Genomic DNA, 11458 nt, shown 5'->3' with positions numbered 1-11458 from the left:
CAGACCTCAGATGAGCCCAGACGCTCTGCGGCTCTTGTTATTATATAATTATTCAATATAATTAGTTCAATATAAGCGAACGATCGTTTTCTGCATTGCGACGACTAAAAACATATCTGCGCTCTACAATGACGCAACTGCGTCTAAATAACGTGATGCTGCTTAAAGTGATTACGTCACCGTAAATAGTAATAAAAAAAAGTCACAAAATATAAGTAATTTTGTTCACTTTTTATGGTTAAATTGCTGCATTATACTTCTTATTTTACTATATTGTTCGATGTGAACATACACTCGTGACTCATACATAGCCCATAGCAAGCAATTAATGTCAGGAACACTAATATCAAATCAAATTTTTAGGTTTGAATCTAAATTACCAATCTTATCAGGTAAGAATTTGACGATACGTTTAGTCCCGTTAGTTCTTACTTTTAATGTAAAAAATTGCAATAAAAATTTAATAAATTTTACCATAGAATATTCGTGACGTTGTCAATTTAAAGTATCTTCATGTAACCTGATAATTATTAACGAGAGTTAAATATATGAAACGAACTATATGCAATTATGAAACTGGACCAAATATTCCTGTGCGATGATCGTAATTTTTTTATAAACCTATCAACTGCTTTCTCCAAGTCCAAATTGTCCAATTTCTCTTTGTGCACGTTAAAGAACAAAAATTTGACATGTAAATTGGCAGATGCCGAAATAATTAGGCCTATACTGAAGTATAAATATATATTTGTTAGAGTTTTGAAAAGTATTTTTAAGCTCTAAAAAGGCATCTTGGTGTATTAAATTTTAAAAATTTCCCCCAAACCCCCCTTTGATGAGGGGGAAACCCCTCGTAGAGCTCCCCCGCCACGGCTGCGCCGTGGGCACCTGGCCAGGAGTGTCATGTTTATAAACATTGACGTCATATGCGCACATGCGCAGTTTAATTGTTGGTAGGCAGCAAGCAGATGCGTGATATTGTTCGATACAAGCACACGCACGCACGCACGCACGTCTATATGCACATGCATGCACGCACGCACGCACGGGCTGTACCTGGCACACACACTCACGTTACGCACTTGCACACATGCACACACGCTGTATCTGCACACGCACCCCACGCAGCTAACGCTATATCGTAACGCTGTACCTGCACAGCGCGCGACACCCACCACGACGTGTACGGTGCACAGCACACGGACGCACGCACGTGTAGTTCCTACGCACGTCACGCGGCAGTCGTTACGTACACCACGGCACGCACACACATCACACTACGACGCACGCACGTGTGTAAGTTTTCACACGCACGCACTCGCGCCACGTGTACGTACACTACGCCGCACGCGCGCACGTTGTATTGCACACGGCCCATCGCACGCACGTGTCTTAGCACACCGCACGCACACATCTCATGCACGCAGGTACGTGCACAGCATTGCACGCACGTGTAGGCACGACGCATGCACGCCACGTTGTACTGGTGCTCACATCGGATGCACGCACGTTTCGTTTGTACCGTGCACACGCACGCACGGCACGCACGCACGTCTTTACGTGGCACTATGCACACGCGTGCGCACCACGCACGCACGGTGTACGTTTGCACAGTCACACGGTACGCACGCACGTGTACGCTGCCACACGGCTATCGACACACACCTTCATGCACGGCACGTGCTACGTGCCCACACGCTACGCACGCATGCAGGCACGTCTCGTGCACCGCACGTCACTGCACGGGCACGCTACGCTCGTCTACTGTGCACATCACACCTACGTTGTACCTGCACACTGCACGCACTGCCGCACGCAACGCACGTCATGCACGCAGCGTGTGCGTGTTACGTGCACACGCACGCATGCACGCCAGGTGTACGTGCACACGCATCGCACGCACGTCTATATGTGTTGCATACGCTACGCTCGCACGCACTGTGTACGTGCACACGCACGCATTCACGTGTACGTGCACACACACGCACGCACGCTACGCACCGTGTACGGTGAACACGCTTCGCACTTCACAACGCTGACGGCAGGCACGCAGTGTACGTTCACACGCACGCACGCACCGCACGCACGCCACGGGCATGTTACGCACGTGGGTAAGTGCACACGCATCGCCACGCACGCACTAACCCTACGTGTACGTACACACGCACGCACGACACGCCGTTACTTGTCATCTACGCACGCACGCACTGCGCGCACGTCGTATCGTGCACACGCACACATGCACGCACCGTGTTACGCATCGCACGACGACGTATACGTGCAGCACGCACACAAGCACGCACAACGCACGCACGCCACACACGCCACGCAAGCCGCACGTGTACGTGCACAGGGCACTGTAGGGGTCCTTACGTTGTTCACGCCGGCGCTACGCTTCGGCACTGCCCGCACGTGTACACGTGCACACAAAACGCGAAACACGGCACGCAACATAACACAGCACGCACGCACGCATGTGTACGTGCACACGCACGCACCGTGTACGTTGCCACGAACGCACGGCCGCCACACATCGCATCGCATGCCGCACGCGTACGTGCACACAACACCGACACGCAACGCCACGCAACGCCGCACGTGTACGTGCACACGCACGCATGAACGCACGTGTACGTGCACACGCACGCATGCACGCACGTGTACGTGCACACGCACGCAGTACGCACGTGTACGTGCACACGCACGCACGCAGTACGCACGTGTACGTGCACTACATAAACAGCGCTTTCTATCAGAACATGTGGTCATTCATCTGTAAATGTCAAGCAGCACGCTTCGCTTCTGCCAACCATGACACATAACAAATACACGTGACCTGATCTATGACGTCAGGTGAAACATTCCTATTGATATGATGCTAAATGGCCTGACCAATGTTTATTTGCTTCCGCCGGCCCTGATTATAGTAATAACGACGTTACCGACACCGGGCCGCGCAAGTCTGTTGCCGCATGCTTGCCAATTTACGGGGGAACGAAACGGGAAAGCCACGTACCATGCTGTGATGAAGCGCCATCTTGAATTTCTCAAAGTAGAGCCACTGCGCCGCCTCCTTCGGATCCAGATCGTGAAAGAAGTCCCTCGCCGCGTAGCCGAACGAGTGGAACTTTCCCTCGGGCGTGAGCAGCACGGTGGTCGGTGTCTTCTGATTGACGATACCTGGGTCGCCGCCCTCCCACTTGCGCATCATGTGGATGCTGTCGGCGTCCTTGGTGAAGCTGAAAGCGTAGCCGCTGTAGGTCGTGCCAAAGTCGATGGCGACGACGACAAAGTGGCCGGTCTGGTGCGAGTCGTGGCCGGAATCGATGGAGCTAGAACTGGACGTCGCGCCACGGGAGTCGTGATGTATGTCCGCACTCACCTGCGACAGACAGACAGGGACTCGAATGAATGCACTGTGTGTCCACGTAATGTATATTAACGGACAGGCAGTGACTTGAATGCACGACGAAACCAGTGGCTGAACATTTCACAATCGAACACATTGAACACTAGATCTAACACGTACCCAGTCTACGCCCTGTTCCAGAATATATCTCACACTTACCCAGTCCACGCCCTGCTGTGGGATGACTTCAATAGACTCGTCCTGCGTGTAAACGCTGGCCGTGTCCGGCGACGACATCGCCTCACTCCATGTGCCCTCCCGGCCTGGATCAACACACGACTCCTCTAACTGGTCAATGACGGTGGCGGGATCGCTCCGCGGGATAGCGGCCGGCTTGAAGTCGATCTCCTGGTAGTCGTTGCTAGGCAGGCGCTGGTCGTCGGGGAGTTCAGTGTCGGACGCGCTGTCGCTGCGTGTCCTTGATGTAGCGGCGGCGGGGGTGATGGTTGGGTCGTGACTACCTGCAAGCGCGTGTCACGCGTGTATGTAGTGTGGCATGTCGTATCTCGGCACGTTACGGCACGTCACGTCATGCCATGCCGGATTATGCCACACCACATGACACGATCCCATGTCACACCACATCGCACCGCGCCGCACCACACTGTACAACACCGCACCGCACCGCACTGCACCGCACTGCACCACACCGCACTGCATAACGACATGCCACACCACACCATACCATGACACACCACACAACAGTGCATGACACCATACCATGCCAAGGTTCTCTCCCCACTACATGACAGCACACCATGCCACGCCACGTCACACCACACCACAGCAACACGCATCGCATCTTACTTCACCACACCACATCACACTGGATGACCCCACACCACGCCACACCGCACCACACCACACAGCGTTTCACCATGCCACGTCATGCCACATCACCAGATCCCATGGCATCGCACCACAACACACCACATCATATGACGCTGCCACGCCACACCACACCAGCCCAGAGCACATCACACATCACTCTCTCGTCATCGCTATCACTCGTTAATTCCACTTTTCTCGATCTAACTTGCGACAAGCATTTCTAACAAATTGCCTCTATACTGGCTCAATCTGCCTGACTGGCACGTACGTACCCTCAGCTTGAGGTGCTATCCGCGTCTGCTTGCTAGATTTGTCAACGACACTGTACACTGCTTCCTCGCGACACGGACTAGGTGTCTTCTGTGTCCTGCTCACCCCGACATAGCAAGCCTTGTCTTCACCTTCATTGAGTACAGCCTCTGAAACAGGCGAGAAACAATTGGATTGATGCCAGTCGGAACTAGGCGCATCATTCGTGTGTCCTGGAATGTTTATAGTCATGTTTGTAAGATTTTTAAGAGACGTAGAGCGCAGAGACGTTGCTCGGTGTTGTGGTATCTACAATTCAGGAGCCCGTTGCCAGAAACAAAATTAGTCTTCAGAAAACAATACAACGGACCCAAGATCAACGAAACTGGAATCATCCCCGCTTCTAGTTTATCGGGAAAATTTTTAGCGCAGTTCACTGACACACGTTAGTCCGCACAGAACTGCAATTGCCCAACACCAGCGAGCATACAACGCAGTAGACACGTACATTAGGATCCACGTTTTAGCATGACACGCGCAAGCTCGGTGGTGCACACGCGCACGCGTCCCACTCTCAATATAGTTATCATAAATTACCTCTCCGATTCCAGCGACTGCCCAGGGCACTTTGCAATTATACTGCTGCTGTGATAATGAGCCTTTACAATGTTACTGATTGTGTGCCAAAGATCCTACAGGCAAATCTAACAGGCCAATCTTCTGTACATTATTGACTCATGTACCGTTAATTAACGTTATTGATTAAGAAATACATAGAAGCCACAGTTAAATGAATCATTAATCAATCACATTCAATAAAAAGGTATTAAAACTGACAATGTGTCTAAAACAGAATTCCTGCACTATGCCTAGCCCCAAGAATATTCTCTCACTTACCTCTGTTCTCTAGTATGAAACTTCACGCAAATACGAACCCAACTAATGCCACATTGGTAGCATAAAACAAGTATACAGTTCACAATATAGTAAAAACAAGAGCATCTAACGGTATTCTAACCTACTTCTGCTTGGAAGATGAACGTTACCTGGTCTGCTTGCTTTCGTAGAGATATCTTGCCTATTCGGCATGCTGACCGTTGGTTTCCCATCCCCATCATCATCTGCACTGCCATCAAACATGTCGTATACGCCTGCTCCATAGCTGGCACTGGAATTACCACTCCCCACAGTCGAAACAGGAGCGGCGGGAGAGTTTCCCCCGACACTCTCCTCCCTAGATCTCGTTCCAGAACCGGGAGACTTCCCCGACTCACCGGAGTCCACGCCGACATCTTCGAATTTTGTACGTGTCAATTCGAACTGCGGAAGCGACATCAGGCGCCGACTAACCGCCACATAGTTCCGCGGGGGAGGAGCGGAAGGGTTCCCCGGTATCTGCACAGGTGAAGATACGTCTGCGCAAGGCTTCCGTGCATCGTCGTCGTCGCGGGGCGGCAGCCGACACGATCCGTCGCGTGTCTCCCCCGCCACCTCGTCGCCGACGTACGACGACGTCACCTCCAGTTCCTCGTAGTCTCTCTCGCTCTGCACCACGCGCTCCGGGGACCGTGACGGGTGGGGCGGGGTAGGGTCGGGGTCGTCGCCGCGCGGCTCGGGCGTGGCCTCGCGCGACGTGATGATCGCCTGCACCGCCCGCATCTTCTCGTTTGCTGTCATCCGACTGATCGCCTTCTCGCTGAGAGGCACCTCCTGGGTGACGGCGGGGTCCCTCCTCGGCGGGTCCGCGTGCTCTCGCGCGGCTCTCACCTTCTCATATGCCCTCATCTCCTGGAACAGTCTGTCGGCTATCTCCCCGCCGGCTTTCACGGGTATGACGTCCAGTGGTGTTGCCACACCAGACGCTGCCTCGCTGTGTCGCGTCGCTGCGGTGCTGTCATGCGTCGCTGCTGGGGTGTTTCGAATCATCATGGCATCTCGCGTCACTGCTGCGCTGTATCGCGTAGCTGCCTCACTGTCTCGCGTTACCATAGCGTCTCGCGTCGCTGCCACGTTGTCTCGCGTCGCTGCCGACGCCGTGTCTCGAGTCTGTACCACGACATCTCGCGCCGTCGCCGCCGTCTCAGGCTGCGTCGCGGAAACCTCCTTGCTTCTCTTATCCTCGTCCTCGTACTGACTCGCGAGCGTCCTCACCTTACCCGCGCAGTGCGGGATGTCCCCTGGCAGCGTCTTTGCCAACGCCTTCGTCACCACGGCTCCGGAGGAAGCGGGAGAGCTGAGAACGCGCGTGAGTTCTTTCGCTCGCTGAAACCTGTAGCCTTTATCCGGCGGTGCGTTGTCGCCGTCTGCCGGAACAAAGTCGATGATGATCTCGACATCGTCGCGGACGCCGTTTGTTTTAGCCGACGAGCTAGTCTTCGGCGCCGCAGCTCGGTTAGCCTCAGCCTTAGTCTTACTCGAGGTTCTGTCGGTGGGATCGGGGTCGTCGCTCGCTCTGTCGCGCACGACGAGCGACCTGACCTCGGCTCGAGCTGGCGATGCGGCGGCTTTCGCGGCGACGGCACGTCTCATCCCCGCCTCGTCGTCGCATGGGCTAACAGCGGCAGCGACCTCTGTGACTCCGCCGGCCGACGTGTATTCCGGTGGCGGCGTGTACAAACGCGGCGCGTCGACGAATTCGAAATCCTCCACCGGCTCGCCTTCCTTCATTCGCTGACAGGGGGCGCCGCCGTCCGCTCGTCCTGCTGGTGACGATTTCACTTCCCTCGGCGACGAAACAGCGGTGTCGTCGGGGACGGAGGCGCGGCGAGGGGAAGGCAGATTGTTGCTATTCCTACCGCTAATGGGTGGCGCCTCTTGGTCGATGCGACTGATCGCTTGTCTAGGCACGGGGTATTTGCTCGGGTATCCGCTTACACCGAGGGCATCCTTACTAGCCGTCCATCGACCGTCGCTGAGGTAGTCGTGGGGGCCGATCTCGGCTTTGGTGGCCATCTCTTCTCGCAAGGCGACAACGTCCTTAGACGTTCTCTCGCCGGGTACTGCAGGGTACGTGTCTGTGTCGCCCCCACGTGGAGTGAAGGGAGAGCGGTCGGGTGGCTTGGTCGTGTGTTGGGTGTTAGCGTGTGTGTTGTCGGTCTCTGCGCGGTGCTCACACGCGCCACAGTTGACCCCACAGCATCGCTTTGTTCGACCTGTCAGTATATTCCTCTGTGTTTCCGTGTAACTCGGCGGGAGATGGCCTCTCGTGCCTCCTCCTCCTCCTCCTCCCTCCTTGATTAATGACTCACTCTTGCCTCCTCCTCTTCCCTCAGCAGAAAGTGCCTCCCCCCGGCCTCCTCCTACTCCGTCCTTGATTAGGGGTTCCCTCCTGCCTCCTTCCTCGTCGTCTAGTGTCTCTCTCGGCTGTGCAATGATGCAGACGGACCTTCCATACCTGCTGCTGACGTCTCTTGATTCGTATATTGGCGAGAGAGTGTGGTGACGACCCACGCTCGGCGCCCAGTACTCGATGTGGGGAGAGCGGTGAATCAGCTCCTCTCTCGATAGACCTGAACGGAGAAGATACGTATAATAAATATATTACTCTCACACAATTTTTGCCTACTGCGTAGTAAACATGGAGTTTTGTGGGCTGGGAAAATCAATGTTCGGTCCAGGGCAATATTTTCTACGTACATGAGTTACGTTGGGTTGTAGGAACGGGCAACACATTTCGTTGCGCCATTAGAATATACATGCGTACCACACATCCTTTCGTTTCGGTGCGTCGAGCTCAAATATACTTCCAATGCTTCAAACATTACGGCAAGGTATGGGAAACAAACGACCCAACAGGTATTGCGCTCGTTAAAATTCAGCTGCAGGGAGCTACAGAAACGGCATTTCACAGCGCTTCATTCAATACCACTTCGCAGCATTTCGCAGCATTTCATTCAATACCACTTTCAATTCAGCACTGCGGTTATAAGTCAATGCACCATCTAGTCCATACACGGATACATGATGTAGCGCACGCCCACTGATTGATGTGCCTCTTGGTGGCGTAGTTTTCGTATATATGCAAAACCCCTCATCAAACGCAGCAAGAAACATCTAAATTATGCAGATCACGGAGAAACGATTTGACAGTTACTTGAGAGTAGTTCACGAAAAACTCCAATTCTACGCAACCGCCTGGGTTAATCATCATGGGTGTTCATGCACCAACTAGCACTAGTGATACACTAGACACAGAGAGGCAGAGGTGTACTGAACACTACGCGCCTGTGGAACCACTCTATACGCAGTCAGTTAATCCAAGAACGGTTACTAACCTGATGCGTTAAAGAAAGGTGGTGCGCCCGTGTCACGAGTGATATTTACCTGGGCAACAAGTTCTGCTATTTGGTGACAGTGTGCCGACAAGTCATTAGCAAAAGTCTTTAGTTTATTTTGCACATGCACGCTTTGTTCGGCGGGGACAGCAATTGCATGAGACAAACAACGACACTTATTAGGCCTTGTTAGCCACCTGCCGCCCGCCATTCCTGTAGACCGTGTAAGATTTCTGTCCCTGCTACTCATGAAGGCGTCGGCATCTAACATGTATGGTTTATTGTATAAACCCGAAACACTGTAACTCGTAGGTTCATTCTCACCCTCCATATGCATGTGTTGCATCGAAGTACGGCGTTGACGAGCATATACTCAGCAACGATCAGTTAGTTAGTGACAACGACAGTTTATTCTAAACACAGACAAAAATGCACAGTTCAAGTTACAATGTACGCCGTATTACACATGTTTTTCAACTCGTATCTAGGACAGAAAGAGAATGCAGCAATTACGAAACACTGGAAGTGGAATTCAAATAACTTTTTTGAAGAACACATACGCTTTTCAGGTAAATTGATGGTGTCATATGATTAAGGGAGAATCATAGACGAAAACATAATCAACGAAACGAGAATCATAGTTTGAATATATTTATTCACATATTGATAGAATATTTACAAATTGAAAACTATGCAAAACGCTGTTAAAACAGTGTCATACTCTTCTTTATTATGTACTCTTGATATATATATATATATATATATATATATATATATATATATATATATATATCCATATTATACTCATATATGCATGTATGCATGCGTGCTTGTGTGCGTGCGAGTGCGCGTGTTGTGTGTGTGTGTGTGCCTGTGTGCGTGCATACGTACGTGCGTGTGTGCAGATACTATCAAGAGCTAATAATACCTATTATAAATTATATATTAATAATAGGTATTATTAGCTCTTGATACTCCTGATACTATATATCAGATAGTATCCTGATAGTATACATGCCAGAGAGCTGCCAATTTAATCTGATACTTCAGTGGAGGTTTAGCCAAGCGCAGCCGGGCACAGTGTGCTAGAGGGGGACAGGGTCACGCGCACCGGAACATTATTATCAAATTCAGAATGTTTAGACTGCAGTATCCTGCCCTTCCGGGATGACAAAGGCAGAGCGAAATTCGCGGAAATTTTGAAGTATTTGCGGCTTATCGGACTCTGGGACAGCGAGAGTAATTTTTCTTGCCCAGAACGAGATGAGCAGCGCATGCGCCTTCGCAGGACATGAGGTCAAACTCGCCAGCCGTGTTAAATCAGGAAAAATAAACGGAATCTCTCTTCTACCCTTTCTCTCTCTCTCTCTTTCTCACCCCTCTCTCTCTCTATAGACTACATCTCTCTCCCTCTCTATATATATATCTCTCCCTCCCTGCTCTCTGTCTATCTCTCTCTCTCTCTCTCTCTCTCTCTCTCTCTCTCTCTCTCTCTGCCTCTGTCTCTTTCTCTCTGTGTCTGTCCGTGTCTCTCTAGCCCCCTCTCTCTTTCTCCTCTCTCATCTTTCTCTCTCTTTCGATGTATCTCTCTCACTCACCCTTCCCCTCGTCTCTGTCTCTCGAATGAAGCAAATTTGGCAAAATGCCTCACTCGAGGACATAACAGCAGCGACCAAGGCGAGATCCGAACCCGATCGACCCATCTGTCTGAGTCATTTAAGGCCACCGTTTTTGTATGAGTTCAAAAGCGAAATTACCAGCTGAGTTTGGCCTGAACCACGAACCCAAGTGAATTTGGAGGTTAGCCCCTATCTATAACTACCGACAATGGGACAAACCTAGAGAAAACCTCTCTCGGCAGCGTACATGAAGCGTGCGAATTGCGAAACAGCGAAGACGGAAAAACATTCGGAAAAGCGATATGAGCAGAATAATTGTCGAAGACGCAGCCGCAGCAATCGGACTGTAGTAAAACTGGCAATAATGGGGGCACAATTCACATGCCCTCTTATACCTAAATATTCCCCTACGACGACACCCTGCAGTGCTCCTATGACTACAGACCCATTAACGCGCCTGTACATGCCCCAATCATCGCCTGCCTTCTCTAAGGATCGAGTACGCACAGCTTGCTCGCCCTGATATGGGTCGCTAATGTTTGCAGGCACTAGTACGGAGATCCTGCATCATTCTAAGACTATAATTGACACTGTTTTTGTGTATTGTATGTCAGACACACGCGCGCGTGTGTGTGTGTGTGTGTGAGTAGATGAATGACGCGGGGAACGCCGGAGCGTGACAAGGTTGCACGCCCGAAAAATGGGCGACGCCCGTGTATAGAGGGAGAGAGTGGGGGAAAGAGAGGGCAGAGGGGGTGCGAGGGGAGAGAGTGGGGGAGAGGGTGGGGAGAGAGGGGGAGAGGGGAGAGAGTGGGGAGAGAAGGGGAGAGAGGGGGAGAGGGGGAGAGAGGAAGAGAGGGAGAGAGGGGAGAGAGTGGGGAGAGAGGGGGAGAGAGGGGGAGAAGGGGCACAGTGGGGGGGAGAGGGCGGGTGGAGAGAGACAGAGCGGGAGAATGTGCGACACACACACACACACACACTGTGGCACACACACACACACACACACACACACACACACACACACACACACACACACACACACACACACACACACACACACACACACACACACACAC

At 51.9% G+C, this 11458-nt stretch overlaps 2 protein-coding genes across 3 annotated transcripts in view; both read right to left on the bottom strand.

Annotated features, from left to right (window-relative positions):
* The window catches only part of LOC106814261 (heat shock 70 kDa protein 12A-like), an 18821-nt gene extending 12754 nt beyond the window's left edge, over positions 1–6067 (bottom strand). For both annotated transcript variants that reach the window (XM_014818557.1, XM_014818558.1), the window contains exons 1-4: positions 5536–6067; positions 4513–4659; positions 3569–3870; positions 3017–3382 (exon numbers count right to left, since the gene is read on the bottom strand). In XM_014818557.1, coding sequence (XP_014674043.1) covers positions 3017–3382; positions 3569–3870; positions 4513–4659; positions 5536–5824 — 1104 coding nt within the window. In that variant the 5' untranslated portion in view covers positions 5825–6067. The remainder of the gene's footprint in view (positions 1–3016; positions 3383–3568; positions 3871–4512; positions 4660–5535) is intronic.
* Positions 5835–11458, bottom strand: part of LOC106814259 — a 23599-nt gene continuing 17975 nt past the window's right edge. The window contains exons 2-3 of the mRNA XM_014818555.1: positions 5953–7998; positions 5835–5884 (exon numbers count right to left, since the gene is read on the bottom strand). Of these exons, the coding sequence (XP_014674041.1) occupies positions 5835–5884; positions 5953–7998 (2096 nt within the window). The remainder of the gene's footprint in view (positions 5885–5952; positions 7999–11458) is intronic.

This window comes from Priapulus caudatus, unplaced genomic scaffold (assembly GCF_000485595.1).
Source record: "Priapulus caudatus unplaced genomic scaffold, Priapulus_caudatus-5.0.1 Scaffold894, whole genome shotgun sequence".
Classification (NCBI taxonomy): domain Eukaryota; kingdom Metazoa; phylum Priapulida; class Priapulimorpha; order Priapulimorphida; family Priapulidae; genus Priapulus; species Priapulus caudatus.
This window is presented reverse-complemented; position numbering and strand designations above follow the sequence as displayed.